Raw genomic sequence first — 15,740 nt, 5'->3', positions numbered from 1 at the left:
TCTCTCTCTGTGTCTCTTTGTCTCTCTCTGTCTCTGTCTCTCTCTGTCTCTCTCTGTCTCTCTCTGTCTCTCTCTGTCTCTCTGTGTCTCTCTCTGTCTCTCTCTGTCTCTCTCTGTCTCTCTCTGTCTCTCTGTGTCTCTCTGTGTCTCTCTCTGTCTCTCTCTGTCTCTCTCTGTCTCTCTCTAGGGAGGGGCAGGGACAAGCGTGCTGCAGAGTGAGTGGCTCTGTGGACATGAAGAAGGACCTCCTTGTCTGAAGGTAAAGGACAAGGATTCATCGGTCTGAACTGTCCAGGTGAATAAATAGATGTGACCAAGACAACACCCGGTATGATCTAAATACTTGAGTTGAGTGTTCAAATAACTCACTAAATACTTGGCCACCAGGGCACAGTGTAATGCAATGTATTTCATCAGATGTGACAGTGCTATAATTGCTGACAAGGGCATCATATTAATGGCCAAGCCTGTATGCTTCTCCTGTGACCAGTACACCTATAATGGCCCTGACAGTAATGACTCCAATTCTTCTTCTATGGTATTCACACAATATAACCACTCCCTCCCACACACACAACCCCCCCCCCCCCTTCACCACAACCACGCACACACATAACCACACAATCAATTGGACCCCTTCATAAATAAGTCACATAGCCAATATCTGTCTGCTTTTTTAATAAGGAGAGTCATTTGTAAAGTTGTCCATTGAGACGTGCATAGCCAGACAGGTTTTATGGTTGTTCCTGAACTCTGGGTTGCACACTAGGAGAACTTAAAAAGTCAATCCATTGAACTCTAAACACAGTGCTCATCATTCCCTTTATATTCTTCTTTTAAGGAATTCTCTTTTAATTCCCATCATAACAAGTAGACTATATTTAGTCATTTAGCAGACGCTCTTATCCAGACTAATGTGCCAATTTTGGTACGAAAGCACCAATAAGAACATGACTTTACTGTTTGAACAGTAAAACAGTAAGGGCCCAACGGCAGTTAGGCAGTACTGAGATCACACAGAGGAATACACGTTGCACTTCAACATTAAACAACGACTTAAGCCACTGTCTCAATATACACATCAACAAAGGCACCCTCCAGTGTGAAGCTAGCCAGAACTGTGATATGACATCAGACACGCACGCACGCGCACACACACACACACACCACGCCACGCACAGGCCTCCTTGCTTTCGAAAGCTCACTCATCCTTTTAATCGGTGTGGAATCCATCAAAGTGGGTCAAACATTCCCCATCTGCCCTGCCCAGATTTTAAATGCACGAGAGCTGATTAACAAAAAAAAAAAAAAAAAAGACCATGAAAATAGGCCAAACGCTTCAGACACACACGGGCCTCAGCCGACCTGAACCAGGGAGATAGATCCAAGATGGACATGGGGTGGGTGGAGGGAGAGGAGGGGTGAGTGAGAGGGGCGGGAGGAGGGTGAATAATCGTAGTATTCCCATGCAACAAATAAAAAGGTCAAGAGCCTCATTCCCAATATCTGTCCTGTGCATCATTAGTCCAGGGTCGGAACGCTACTGTATCTGCATAAGCCTACCTTTGTGTTCTGGACACACACACACACACACACATGACATAAGCATGCTGGCAGCTGTGTGTGTGTGTACGCATGTGGGTACTGTGTGTGTCATGTCTGTGTGTGTGTGTGTGTACTGTGTGTGCGTATGTTTGCAGATGGGTGTACTGTGCGTGTCATGTCTGTGTGTGTGTGTACTGTGTGTGCGTATGTTTGCAGATGTGTGTACTGTGTGCGTACACGAGTGCACATGTGTGTGCATGTGTGTGATCCAGAACACCGCCAACTCAGAGGAATGATGGTTCCCCACCCGCAAGGGGTGCTCGGAGCTGTCACAACAAACCCCACGTGACCATCTGGCACGCTCGGATGGTATTCTGGGCTAACACTGGCCCTGCATCGTGGCTTGATCCCTCGGAACAATGGACCTGTCCTCATCCATTTGTGCAAACCTACACAGGGTCTTGACCCTACTCCGTAGTCACATGGTGGATAGGGGATTAGAGCAACTTGGAAATGTCCTGAACATCCAACAGACAGTGAGTACTGACAGCAACAATAAATCTAACGCGGCCAAAGCTGTTATCACCTCCACTGCATTCTGGAGGAGAAAAAAAGAGAATTCAGCTCAACTTCAAAAATATCGGGAAGTGAATTATCCCAAACCAAAACGTTATGCAGTGGCCCTGTCTGGTCTGTGTGAGGAGGGGTGTTTCTCAGAGCACTGTGGGAGCCTGGCGTGTCTGAGAGGAGCCAGGGCCCCCGCTCTCCTCCTCCTGCCAGGCCCCTGACATGGTGGCCAGTGTGAGAGGCAGACCAAGGCCAAGGTGAGGCACCCAAACATAACACAGCCAAGTACAGCCTCAAACTGCACCCCCCTTCTGTACAGGGACGATTTCACAGGCCATCCATGCCCACAACTGACGGTTTTGCATGTTGAATAACCTGGGGAGTTGGAGAATGTTGAGACTCATGACAGATGAGGGGATTGCAGAGTATAGAATGAAATGAAACAAAACACAATTGTTCAGTTTAGATTCATGCTGTTTCACAGCCAGAGGATGGCTACTCCCCAGACTGTAATTTAAAGCTTCTTCTGCTTATTTGTCTAGTCTTGTGTCTTGTGTGTGTGTCTTGTGTGTCTTGTGTGTGTGTGTGTGTGTGTGTGTGTGTGTGTGTGTGTGTGTGTGTGTGTGTGTGTGAATATAAATGACTATGAGACGCTGTTGCCAACCCAGCCTCCCTCACTATGGCACACAAAGTTCAACGCCGCCTCCATTTGCTCCAATGTGGATTTACGTGCGGGGAGGCAAAATGAAAAGTTGCACTTTTAACGAGGCGTTGTGTCGTGTCGGACCATCCGTCCTCTCCCGGACGGTTCCCGTCTGTGAGCTCTGCGCAGGCTGTCGGCCGCGAGCGAGCGAGGACAACACCCGTCTTTAATTGCTTTGATCAAGCGGAGGCCGGGGATCCGAGCCAGGACAGGCAGAGCTATGGATCTGATTATTCAGTGTCCAGGAGGCAGCTGCTTAAAGGCAGGGCCGACACGCCCCGGAGGCCAAAAGTATCCCCACTGTCCTGTGCCAAGAGACGAGTTGACAGGCGATTCACCCTGGATGAAAGTGTGGGCTCTGAGGGGGTGTAGTGAGAGCCATCTCACTCATCCTCTCTCCTCTCCTCTTTTAAGTTAGGGGCCGGGGGAGATGCTCCTCGGCTGTCAAGAGAGAATCGCAGGCGTGAGTGAAGGGGTGCTGTCTCCAAGCTTGCTGCAACTTTTAGGCTGACTCCTTTTGCCTCCATGCTCATTTGAATGGGGGAATCAGCCGTATACTCATTCCAGTTATCTCATTCTTTTTAATTACAAGGATGGTTCTCTTGCTGTTGCATTGGCCTGCCAGGGGCGGTCCAGCACTGACTGTCTCTCTCTCTCTCTCTCTCTCCTCTCTCTCTCTTCTCTCTCTCTCTCTCTCTCTCTCTCTCTCTCTCTCTCTCTCTCTCTCTCTCTCTCTCTCTCTCTCTCTCTCTCTCTCTCTCTCTCTCTCTCTCTCTCTCTCTCTCTCTCTCTCTCTCTCTCTCTCTCTCTCTCCTCTCTCTCTCTCTCTCTCTCTCTCTCTCTCTCTCACTCTCTCTCTCTCTCTCTCCTCTCTCTCTCTCTCTCTCTCTCTCTCTCTCTCTCTCTCTCTCTCTCTCTCTCTCTCTCTCTCTCTCTCTCTCTGTGTGTCTCTGTGTCTCTCTCTGTCTCTCCCAGTCTCTCTCTGTCTCTCTCTGTCTCTCTCATCTCCGTCTCTCTCTCTCTCTCTGTGACAGTGTGGGTTTGTGTTTGCTGTATGTGTTTGCGTTAATCATTTCCGATTGAACATAGTTATGTAACTGGAGACGAGTGTCTGGAGCCCTGTGGGACGGTGACAAGCTGCAGCAGCAGGGAGGACAACCACAGACCTGCTAATGGGCCGGCCCCCTCTGGCTGGAACAACAGGATTTTCATTCGGGCTTGGAATCTCCCCTCCCCTTCCAACAAATACCAGGACATTGTCTGCTGTCTGGAGTCTTTCCTCAAGAACGCACACCCTTCTCCACAACTAGCATCCCCATGAAATGTCTGACTGCAACATGAAGAGGACCGGCTTTGCCCCTCTCTCTCCTTCCTTCACCAACCCCTTCAAGGCTGTTCAGAAGCCACTCTCTGAGCTCTCTTCAGTCTGAATGCCTTGTGTGCCAATGAGATGCTGTGCCTGGAACATCAAAGAAGTCCCTGACTAACAGGCTCCTGTGAGCTTCCGGACATGCTCTGACCAGAGAGAGCAACACCTTCCCCCTGGGAGGCTCTCCATCACTGCCCACTGGGGTGACCACCACAAACACACGTACCATATACACACACAAACAGCATGCATGCACATATTCTGCTGAACACACTCAGACATGGGGGCGTTTGCATCTGAACAGCGAGCGTGCACGCACGCACACACACACACACACACGTACAAATCCATCCTCTGGCTCACAAAGGCAGGTAAAAAGGTGGCCTCATTGACTGTAATCAGGCCTCCAAATATTATGACAGGAAGTTCTCGTTTCAATCACAGAGCAATGTCTTCATCAGCCCGGCAACCAGCGGAGCCTGATTAAAAACCAGGGCTTTGGGAAAAGGAGTGCACTTCTTTGCTCTCATCAGCTCTGTGGTTCCCCCCCGCTAATGGGGCTCCTCAATCTCCCCCTGAACGTCATTAAGAACATATAGGTGCGGTCTGACATACTGGAGGAGGAACAGGCTGGAGGGGAGGATACGGCCGTACAGGCAGGAGAGCTGCGCACACACGCTCTAATATTGACCTCCCCCATATACGTTTGCCGAGTCTAGAGGAGAATACTAAAGGACTTGAATAACCACATCGTCTCGATGTTCTGCCACGGAGGGGGGCCCAAAAGACGCACGGCTTCGCGGTTTCATTCAGCCCGCCCAGACAGCAGATAATTGCGAACCAGAGGGGCGAGATTGGGAGAGACGTCGTTAGCCAGTAAACAACCCGTGAACAGGAGTCTGTCTATATGCTAGGAAAGTCCAGACTATCCTGTCACTCTGAGGTTTTGTGGCCACCATATTGAGACATGGATTTGGGTTGCGTAAGGAGCGTAGGGGAGTCAGGTGGCTGAGCAGTTAGGTAATCGGGCTAGTAATCAGAAGGTTGCCGGTTCGATTCCCCGCCAGACAATTGACGTTGTTTCCTTGGGCAAGGCACTTCACCCTACTTGCCTTGGGGGAATGTCCCTGTACTTACTGTAAGTCGCTCTGGATAAGAGCGTATGCTAAATGACTAAATGTATTGTAAATCATTCTCCCTAGGCATGGAACACTGGTTGGTGTTCTCTTGTTATGGTTTGACAAACTAGGCTGAGTTACAGACCACTATATACAGACCTGGAGGTGAAAGTGACAACGAGGCGAGTAGCTGGGGGAACAAGATACTGGATCTGACAGATGAAAGGAGGAACTAATATGATAAAGGACCAGACCTTACATGGATCATTCTCCGTGATAGGTTAGATATATTGCATCAGGACAGATGGCATCTCTGTTTCAACATCTACAATTTCGCCCCTGTGGCAGTAACACAGTTGAAACATAAACCTTATACCAAGCCTCAACCCTTTAGACTGCTGTGACTGTGAGATACTGTATAGAGAGACAGCAGGATGGACAGGTGGAACTGAAAAGGTAGTGTTAGTAACAAAAACTAAATGAGACAGGGATCAATAACCCTGACGCTGCTCTTCATTGATATGCATGAGCTTTGAACAACGCTGAAATATGGACAACAATAATCAATACGGGGAAAGGCAGCTTTATTTGTATAGTGTAAAATCTGAAAACAAAAAAGTCATGTTGAAGTCATGACTTGAAAAATCATATTAGAAGACGCTGGCTGTATTGAATGTGGAATGAGAAAGTGAATTATTTTCGTAAATTAACCATGAAGCCAAATAAGACGCCAAGTGCCCTCAAACTCCCATCTCAGAATATATATATATAAATAAGTACAGCAGAGTACTGTATGTCGTTCACGCCACATGATGGAAAGTATGTGAGAAGAATTCAGTCCAAATGTAATTTCTTATTTAGGGTCGACGTCCATGTGAGACTGATGTGGTGGCACACAGTTTTTTTAAAAGCTCATCTACGGTGACCTGATCGCGCACACCCGTTTGCGCCTCCATCTCCGAGACACTTATAGGCTATCCTCACAGCACTTAATACTCAATGAAAGCTTTTACATGACATTTACAGCAAACTACTTGTAAAGACGAAAACATGTCGTGCATAAATATATATATATATATATATCGGTTGTGATTAGGTTTGAACTATGGAAAAGCATCCTATAGCAGAGGCTGTTTGCTTAGTCTAACGGCAAATGGAGTTGTTGCCCAACACCATATTGATTGCACTGAATGCATAGCCCCAAGAGACCCTCGCCTTTTTTATTTGAGTGTCACAATAACACCACATGTCGCTTTCACAAAAAAATCTATGCTACTCAAATCCAAAGAAATCGCGTGCGTGCAGGTGCAAAAGCGCTGTCACGCAATACAGGCTGTTTTAAATAAAATGATTAGCCTATCTGCCAAATGTTCCCAGCTCTTCAGATATTTGCAGAAATTACCTTCTGTAAACATTCTCATTCCCCATAACCGCCCTTTCTCTAACGGCAATAAGAAAAATGTACTTGCCTGAAACGTGTAATACCTTGTCCCGTTCGGCGGGTGCACCTTCGGGGAGTTGGTCCCCGTACTCATGTCTGAGAAAATCATAATTCCTTAGAAGCAATCCAAAATAGTTTTTATTATTAAACGATGTAGTTCAGACGGAATAAATCACAGCATTTGCTTGCGCACAACTGGGCGCAGAGGGATTTAAGTTCAACCTGCTCCAGTCTATGCGTTGTGGGAGCAGTTCACTGCATATCCACGTTGAAGCCAGTGCTCCACCCGACGTGTAGCGATCTTAACGAGCAAAAAAATCTCCAGATCACTCTCTTAAGAAACCGATCAGAACAGAAGCAGACGAATCTCTATCACAAGGCTTTAATCGATTGGCCGGGTGAGGAAAACTCAAGCTCCATAATTGCCTGGTGCTCTTTGCACTGTTCTGACGGAGCGTCGGGCAAGTCCATCTGGTCGCAGCGATAATCACCTCCCTCCGCCGCTGCCTTCACGAGTAATTATTCAGTGCATCAGAGCTGGGGTAACCAATACCAAACTGCCTCTTCCACAGAGCACGCAGACAACGTGTGGAGGGGAGGGACCTTCGGTCGTGTTTGGATGGGAGGATGCTTGCATTCCTAAGCATGATTTCACATGGAAAGATTCGGTGACAGCAGAACTGTCCTATTATCAAACAACTGAAGCCTACAGTATAAAGCATAGCAGGCACTTCTTCTGTTACCTAGTTATTTGACCTAACTCTCCATCAACCTTGCTCTAAGCTCATTTAAAGATACCTTATCCTCATGCTTGAGTTACAATACCATACATCCATCTAGGATGGACACACCGTTGGGCAGGGGCAGCCTCTCCGGTCTTACAGCCTCTCACACTGAGGGACAGCTCCCTCCTTCTTATTCAAGTTTCTTGCACCAAAAGGCCCATCCCTCCGAGTACAAGCCACCGTTGTTGAATAGGTGAATCCAATTCTCGTTCCAAGAGTGAATTTAGAGTGCCTAACTCAATTATAATAGGCTGAAAGTGTGTTTTTTTTCTCTGGATAAGCCAGGAGGGTTTTAGGGTCATGTTCCAGTGATAATGGTATCCATATAGAATAGCAACACGATTATACATCCATATTTGACTTATCTTGCTGACTGGTACCTCTGTGCATCCTGTATACCACATAATAGACTTTGGTCTCACAGTTAAAACATTTGATTCAATTCAGTAAATAGCCCGTGACTCAATAGAGAGGTTTGCAATGAGGACTTCAAATTTACCCTTTTATCTAACATGTTAACAACATTATAGCATCCCAAAAGATCCCATATACTACATGGACTGAGAATTTAACTCAATGATCCTGTATTGGTGATATTTCATGTGCTATGATCCACAGTCATTGCAGACAGCCACAGTAATCCTTCTCAGAACCACACAGCAAATATATTCTCCTGATTTAGTTTGGGTCTTGACCTCCATTGACTGATAACTACCACGGATTGATGAGAATGAGATTCTATCAGAGACTCGGAAAGTGAGAAATGACACCATTTTGGTAATTGCATTAGTGTCAGTAGGAACACAGTCCTTAATAACAGTGGAAATGCGGAGGAAATTGACTTTCATCAAAAGCTATCACTTCAGACTGTTCGTCTGATTCTCAATTGGCCCCACTTTCATAGAAGCCTAAGACACTGTGATAACCTGTGACGCCGAGATAAAATGGTAAAATCCTCTCCCCCTACTCCTCCCTATTTCTTTCTCTCCTCCTCCACTCATTAATTTGGTCATTCAGGGGAATCTGAATACTGAGAAGTGGCAGAGCGATGCCTCGCGCCGTACCCAAAAAGGTTCCAGGGGAGCGCTAGGAACAGTTCTTACAGATGAGGTCTCTTCATCCAGACATGTGATTGGTTGAGGAGGTGGCATGTGAGCAGGGCATGCTGGGATGCGTCCCTGGGGAATACAGTACAGTCTGGGTCTCAGCCATAGACAGGCTCAGCCTTGCCTTTCATCACATAGGAACACCAACACACACACACACACAGTCTGTCTCATCTGTCTGTCTGTGCTAGACGCATCCTTCTGTAATGTGGCCCCCATCCTGCTATTAGAACTTGTCCTGTCATAGCCAGCAGTTGTTTCCACTGTTATTCAATGTGGTTCCTTAATCATGTGATTGTAGAGTATATGCCATTGATCTCTACAGGGGTGTATCAGGAGAACAGACACTCAAATAGTCATGAGGCGTTGTGGAAACTTCCGATGGAGTAAATGCCTAACATTTGGTTTTGATTGGTACAAATTACAGGAGGGAATCCATTTTGAAGCTGGTTTATATCCAGGGGAATTACAGGCTTTGTTGCAGGAAGAAAGTCAGCGAGTTGTGAGTGAAGCTGCCACTGTCTTCTAAACCCTACCAGGACACCGCAGAGCTAAATGGAGAGGTGCTATATCCTTGGTCACCAGCTAGGTTTCTATGCTACAAGTATTCTCTGGTGAGGTGCACTGGAAGGGTCTGGCAGCTGAGCTCAATGAACAAGGCTGAGCAGCTGTGGGGATCATACTGTAAAACTTCTTATTTTGAGAGTTTTAGGTGTGGAACTTTCTGCAACAGTAAATTGGCCAGAATACAACCACCCAGGAGCTAGTCCACCTTTTCTTCAGAACATGAAGAACATTACATTTACATTTAGTCATTTAGCAGACGCTCTTATCCAGAGCGACTTACAGTAAGTACAGGGACATTCCCCCCGAGGCAAGTAGAGTGAAGTGCCTTGCCCAAAGACACAACGTCATTTTGACTCGGCCGGGAATCGAACTGGCAACCTTCAGATTACTAGCCCGACTCCCTCACCGCTCAGCCATCTGACTCAACATGGTGGGTTGTGTATTTCCCTGGCCATGGAGCATTATCTGCTGATATTTATATGTATGGACGTGTGGACATGGAGGAATGATGTTTTTACAAGTGAACAGAAAATAGTCAATCTATATATATATATAAATAAACAGTACACTACTCACAACTTGTACATCCAATGAACAAGGACTGAAAACAGGCCTGTGAGTGAGCTGACTGGCTGGGTTCGCAGAGGACAGAGTGCAGAGCTCTCAGTTCTGTCTGTCGGCTCAGAGTGGTATTGTTTTAGTCATCGATGGCCAGATAAATTTATGAGATTATTTGATTACTCAGACCAAAATGAGAGCTTAACACAAACCATTGTCATGGGATTTAGATTGCTGTGATTGCATTTTTTAATCATTATAAATTTGAATATAGGAAATATCTGTAGGAAAGGACTATGTGTGGATGAAATAGTTGGTCTGCAAACCGGGGAACACACATTCTGGTGCATTAATGCACTGCATGCACAGACCAAAGCCCTTCTCATTAGGATAAACACCTGAGCATGTGTGTGTATGTGTGCGCATGAGCATCTCATCAAACATACCTTGTCTACTGTTCAAACCCTTTACAACACACACACACACACACACACACACACACACACACACACACACACACACACACACACACACACACACAGCCCTGTTTCCTTAATCAACAAGCTCAAACTAATAGATTTTTGGTTTGAAAGCCTTGTTTGATCCTCCTGTTGCTCTAATCTTTGAAACCATCGAGGGGCCTAGACCGACAAGATATTAGCAGCATAAACAGACTTATTAGAGTTTATGAGGAGCCATTTTCTCTTCTTTTTCTCTTCGGCTAAACTGCTAATACACAATTAGGAGGATTGTGTGATGCTGCTTTGAGAAGCCTTGTTAAAAGACAGACAAGAGGGCCTCATTATAATCAACAGTGGAGCAAAAGCCCATAAGCCTTGAGCAAATGAGCTTCCAAGAACTTTGATGAGTCTACAGGTGCACTTGATTGCCGGATTGTCCTAGATGCTAGTTATAAGCAGCAATAGATTATCTGGCATGATAGTATCTATTAAATTGAATAGCATTGCTAATAATATACAGAATACCACATCATATAGATGACACAGGATGGAGTGAACATGGAGTGATTAGAGAGAGAGAAAGTGATAGAATACACAAGAAAGTGTATGTGGGGTGTATGTGTGTATGTATCTCCTACAATGTAGGAGATAGACACACATAATTATCGGACTGTTGCAAGTCTAACATAGTACTAAGGTTGATATTGTGGGATAAGTAAATGTATTCCAACAGCACTTGTTCAACAATGGTCCATGACACACAACAGAGTAGCCCAATTATGTGGTTACATAACATGCTCGTTCTGTCCACATTCTCCCCAAGGGGACAATTGAAATAAAAAAAACAAATAGAAGCCAACACTAGTACCGTTTATGCAGGGAGAGTATCTAACCCCCCCACACACACAACCCCACCCCCCAAAAAAACTGTTAATTATTTGTGTGACTTTAATGGCTGACTCTTTCCTTTTTTTGTCATTCTCCAACCAGTTTGCTTAGTCATTGTCATACAGTATGCAGCTAGTATTCTACAGAGAATCCACTGAATGCTAATGACTGAATAACGCAAGCAAGAAACTATTTCTGGCAGATTGGTGACATAAACTTGTATAACCAGCATCAGTATCACGACAATTTCACTCCATGCAAATATCTCAGCTTGTCTGGTAGGCCATCTTTTCAGCTGTAACATCTTGCAGAATATCTGATCAAATGTCCACTTCACAATCAGTTCCCTTCAGGGAACCTGTCACATTTTCTCTTGAATTATTCAATGATCCTATATGCAAAAACCCACCATGATTAAAGGAGGAAGTAAGATGACATTCCGTGCTGATCTACCACTAACATACAGCGTGCTGATACGTTAAGGCTGCACCACTATGTTGGTCCTATGCAATTAAACAGCATGATTAGATGTCTTCAGAGGACAGCATTGCATCACCGTGGTACTTTCATGGGTATCAGGCTTGAGATGGAGCAGTGATACACCACAGTGATACTGCAGCTGAGAAAGAGTCCACTGAGGAGAGAGGAAGAGAGACAGAAAGAAAGAGGGAGCCGGGACCGATGGAAAAAGAGAAAGAGAGGAATAAAAATGACGGAGCTAGAAAGACCGAGAGCACGGGAGAGAGGGAAAGGTTGGAGACTTAGTGTTAGCTTTCTGGCTGTCACAATTCTTGTCCCTGAAGGCAGGCACATGCAGGCTTAACAAACTGGCAAGAGACATATGCCGTCTTTAAAACTTCAGGGCTAAGTTGTCAAAGTACAGTACATGCACTACAATGCTCCCAAAAGACCAGCAATGTCAGTTAAGCTGCTGGCAGATCTGCACAGTTTTCCACTGGGCCAAGAATTGACCAAGAACAGGCTCCCTCTATGGATCTGCACACTGTACAGGGGATATCGTTTTTTTTTTCAAAGCCCACGCATTTACTTTTCATGACGGAGTGGGATTTAGGAAGTGAAAATATCCGGGGATAAATCCAGGATAAAGTTCTCACCAAACCCCCCCTGTTCGTGTCACTTCCTGAAAAAAGTGCCATCTCTCCGTCTGTAACAGAGGCACCTCAGGGACTGTGTCATCGTTGTCACACACCCAGGAACCAGACGTGTCGCGCCCTAATTGGTTGGTTCCCCCGCTACGCCACCCAGACAAACTCCACAGGCTGTCGTCGAGAAGAAGAACAACAGACACTCTGGGTTGGCACGTCCTCTCCTCTCTCCAAACCCATCTCAGAGATGCAGCCCTTCCCCCAGGACGTTCCTGATTGCTCAGATCTCGATGGCAGTTTCTAGAACACAGCGAGACGCCAGAAGGATGAGTCACTACACCGTCGGGCCCGGGGTCATCCAAAACCAACAGCTCAGTGCAACAGCTCACTGTCAATCTGTGGGTGTTGGGAGTCTAGCTGCTCTGCCACACAGGGACGGGGCATTTCTAGCTCCGCACACCAGGCACGTCTGAGGGCAGCCGTAATGATGGACGTGGGGGTCCTGTCGCCCTCTCCCTGAGGGAGTGTGACATCAGAGCTGAGAGACGACCTCGTCTCGTTGATGGGATGTGACACGGGAGCGGAATGGTATGCGTGTGGGAGGGGGGCTGGCGGGAGGGGGGGAAAACGGATGTACCTTTCAAGGGTAAAGCGAGTGTGACAAAGATGTGGCAGCCATTTAAATGACCCGGGCTCCAGTCATCTGCATTCCAGCCATGCAGGTGTCTGTTGTTACAGACACTGCTGGACTAACATGTCCCACAGACATACAGCAGCAACCAGGCCTGACCGTCAGACTAAACACAATTATACCATGATACACAACTGGGCATGGTATGGTGTAAACCAGCATACAGTACAGTAAGGTATATCTTCAGTTTGTTTAGACAGCTTGATTATACAGTCGCCATCAACACCATCAACACCTAAATAGACAAAAATTACTAAATTTAGGGAACAAGGAAGCTGAACAAAATCTAATTATCACTCTCTCTACATTTAGAATATGTCTGCCAGTGTGGGAGGTGGTCCTGCATGCATATCCACACATTGGAAGGAGAAGGTATCTGGACTGCTGTAAGTCATCACTGAAGACTGACTTGTGTGTGAGTGACAGAGAGAGATAATTACCTGGCCAGTTTGTCTCTCCAGAGTGCTGAGAGAAAACCCTTCAAGCACATCATCTATGTCCCTAACTCTTTCTCTACCCCTCTTCCACAAACGTTCTCTCTCTCTTTCCATCTTTGTCTTCTGTTACCTCTCTCTCTTCTCTCCTCTCTCTGTCTGTCTCTCTTTTATACTTCTCTCTCGCTCTCCCTCCCCTCATCCCCCAGTTCAGAAAAGGGATGAGGAGTTGACCCTAAGAAAGAGATATGAGAAGGAATATCAAGATGCACAAGAGACACACACATTAGTATGGATCAACTGCAGTATCTACTGTACACACACTGTTCCTGACAGCCATCTTTCCTAAGACACTGTTCTTCTTGGGTGTCTCTGAGGTTCTGATTAATCATGTAGTCTGGCTTCTGTGTGTTGTCTTTGTGGTCAAGGGTGAATGATGCAATCAAAAGGATTGCACACTCATTTGAACTATATCAAAGCAGCTTGTGCAAGACAAATCAAAGTGCTAGATGATATCTGAGAACATCCACTTCATATTAATAAAGTCATTTCTCAACACTATCGGGAAATCCCCAACTACCTTCAAGTATGCCTCTGTTTTCATCTGAGCAACACAGGCAGCAAGGACCCCATTACCATTCCAGCTGCAGGAGAAGTTTTGAGATTGCAGTGACATATGGATTAATGAGGTGCGATTCTTATAAGGATATGTAACAGATATACTTCCGGACAAAGGAAGACCCTAGAGAGAGAGAGATAGAGATAGAGATAGAGAGAGAGAGAGAGAGAGAGAGAGAGAGATGCATACACAGAGAGTGTGATCAAGAAAGCTAGAGAGATTGAGAGAGAAAGAAAGAAAGAGAGAGATAGGGTGAGGGAGAGAGAAAGAGACAGGAAGGGAAAAACAATGACTGAGCAGGGGAGATTGAGACAAGGAGAGAAAGAGAGCGAGAAGAATTCCAGGATGTAGAATAACATATTTTTGGAGCGCTCCGTTGCAGCAAAGATGAAGGTTTGGGGGAGGGAGGGGATGGTTCTCCCTGGGTTTCTGAGCTCTCAATCCCCACTACTTGGTCCATGACAGGGTGAACCTGGGGAGGATCCCCGAGCCTCTGCACACCTCCTCTACGCACAGAGTAACAGTTAAGAAGAGAACCCCCACCCCCCCCCTCCACACAATACCTGTGTGATTTGAATAAGTACTCGACGTGCAGAGCTCCTGACATCTGTCTGTTTACAGACAACATGGCAACATAACTGCTGACTGGGCACGCCACGGCGACAGTTCAGCCAATGAGAGGGGGGGGCCGACCTGGGTGAGGAACACCACGTACTAATCAGACCCAGAGTGAGGGGAAAGACGAGCGCCTCGGCGACGCCTCAGCGATCGCAGGCGTTCTCTCCCTCAGCAGTTTGGCAGCGGAGTGCTGAGGCAGGAGTGTGCCGGCGTCAGTCGGGGAGCACAGTCAGTTCCATCATGCAACGTGTGGATGGTTGACGCAAGTTTAGGCATGGTGTCGTCTGCTCTAGCATTACTCAAGGGTAGAGTTTTAGCACAATAGCCTGGGAACAAGGAGAAAGTGCTGAATAACCCCCCCTCCCCTGCTCCAACAAACAGGAAGAGGTTGGCAACCCAACCTCTTCCTGTTTGTTGCTCTACAGGACGAATACGCTTTCCAAACACCAGTTCGAGAGTCATCTTGGAGTCTTGAGTATTTTGATGAGCAGGGTTACGTCCATGGATTCTCTATTGTTTATTTAAAACAAGGTGATTAATGGTTACTCATGTCTTTGTCCCTGGGCCATGTGACACACACTCACAGATTCTAGTTGGATGTGCATCTTCATGAAAACCCATCTAATAGCTCAACATAACCGTTTCATCCAGGTTTGGACTGGTTATGAGAGAACAAACGCCTACATTTGGTTAGTGCTGTGTCATAGCGATGCCAATCTTGAAGGTCAAGCTATTTGAAGCTCACTAAAAACATACACACTCACTGCTTTGTAACCACACAGAGCAACCCCCTCACTTCACAGATGTATTTCTTTATCGATCCATTTTTAGATGTCTTGAAGTTGCTTTGCTATCCGGGTCTCTGCATTCGCTGTTTTTGTGGCATGAGAACTTGGATGTTTGGTACTCTTAGATACAGATGCAGAACCATAAACACGAAACATGATTGTAGATTCAGCGTACAGTACTGTACTATCTACTACACCATGTATCCATCTACAGTATGAGCCGTTCGCATTACCTCTGGCTCTCTCTTACCTCTCTGGAATCTTCCAGTAGCTTGGCTGGGAATTGCTTGTTCGTTGGTCCATTGCTGAGGAGACTCAACATGTCAGCTGCCCTACTCTCCCTCTTGGGACCTGACATGGTTGCTACAGCACTTAA

General features: G+C 46.3%; 1 protein-coding gene across 1 annotated transcript in view; it reads right to left on the bottom strand.

Annotated features, from left to right (window-relative positions):
• The window catches only part of ppfia2 (PTPRF interacting protein alpha 2), a 98,373-nt gene that overhangs the window by 58,902 nt on the left and 23,731 nt on the right, over window positions 1–15,740 (bottom strand). Inside the window, exons 2-4 of the mRNA XM_067254102.1 lie at window positions 9,815–9,833; window positions 9,391–9,406; window positions 3,238–3,256 (exon numbers count right to left, since the gene is read on the bottom strand). Coding sequence (XP_067110203.1) covers window positions 3,238–3,256; window positions 9,391–9,406; window positions 9,815–9,833 — 54 coding nt within the window. The remainder of the gene's footprint in view (window positions 1–3,237; window positions 3,257–9,390; window positions 9,407–9,814; window positions 9,834–15,740) is intronic.

Source organism: Osmerus mordax, chromosome 17 (assembly GCF_038355195.1).
Source record: "Osmerus mordax isolate fOsmMor3 chromosome 17, fOsmMor3.pri, whole genome shotgun sequence".
In the NCBI taxonomy this organism is placed as follows: Eukaryota; Metazoa; Chordata; class Actinopteri; order Osmeriformes; family Osmeridae; genus Osmerus; species Osmerus mordax.
Note: the sequence above shows the minus strand (reverse complement) of the source record. Positions and strands in the feature narration are given on the sequence as shown.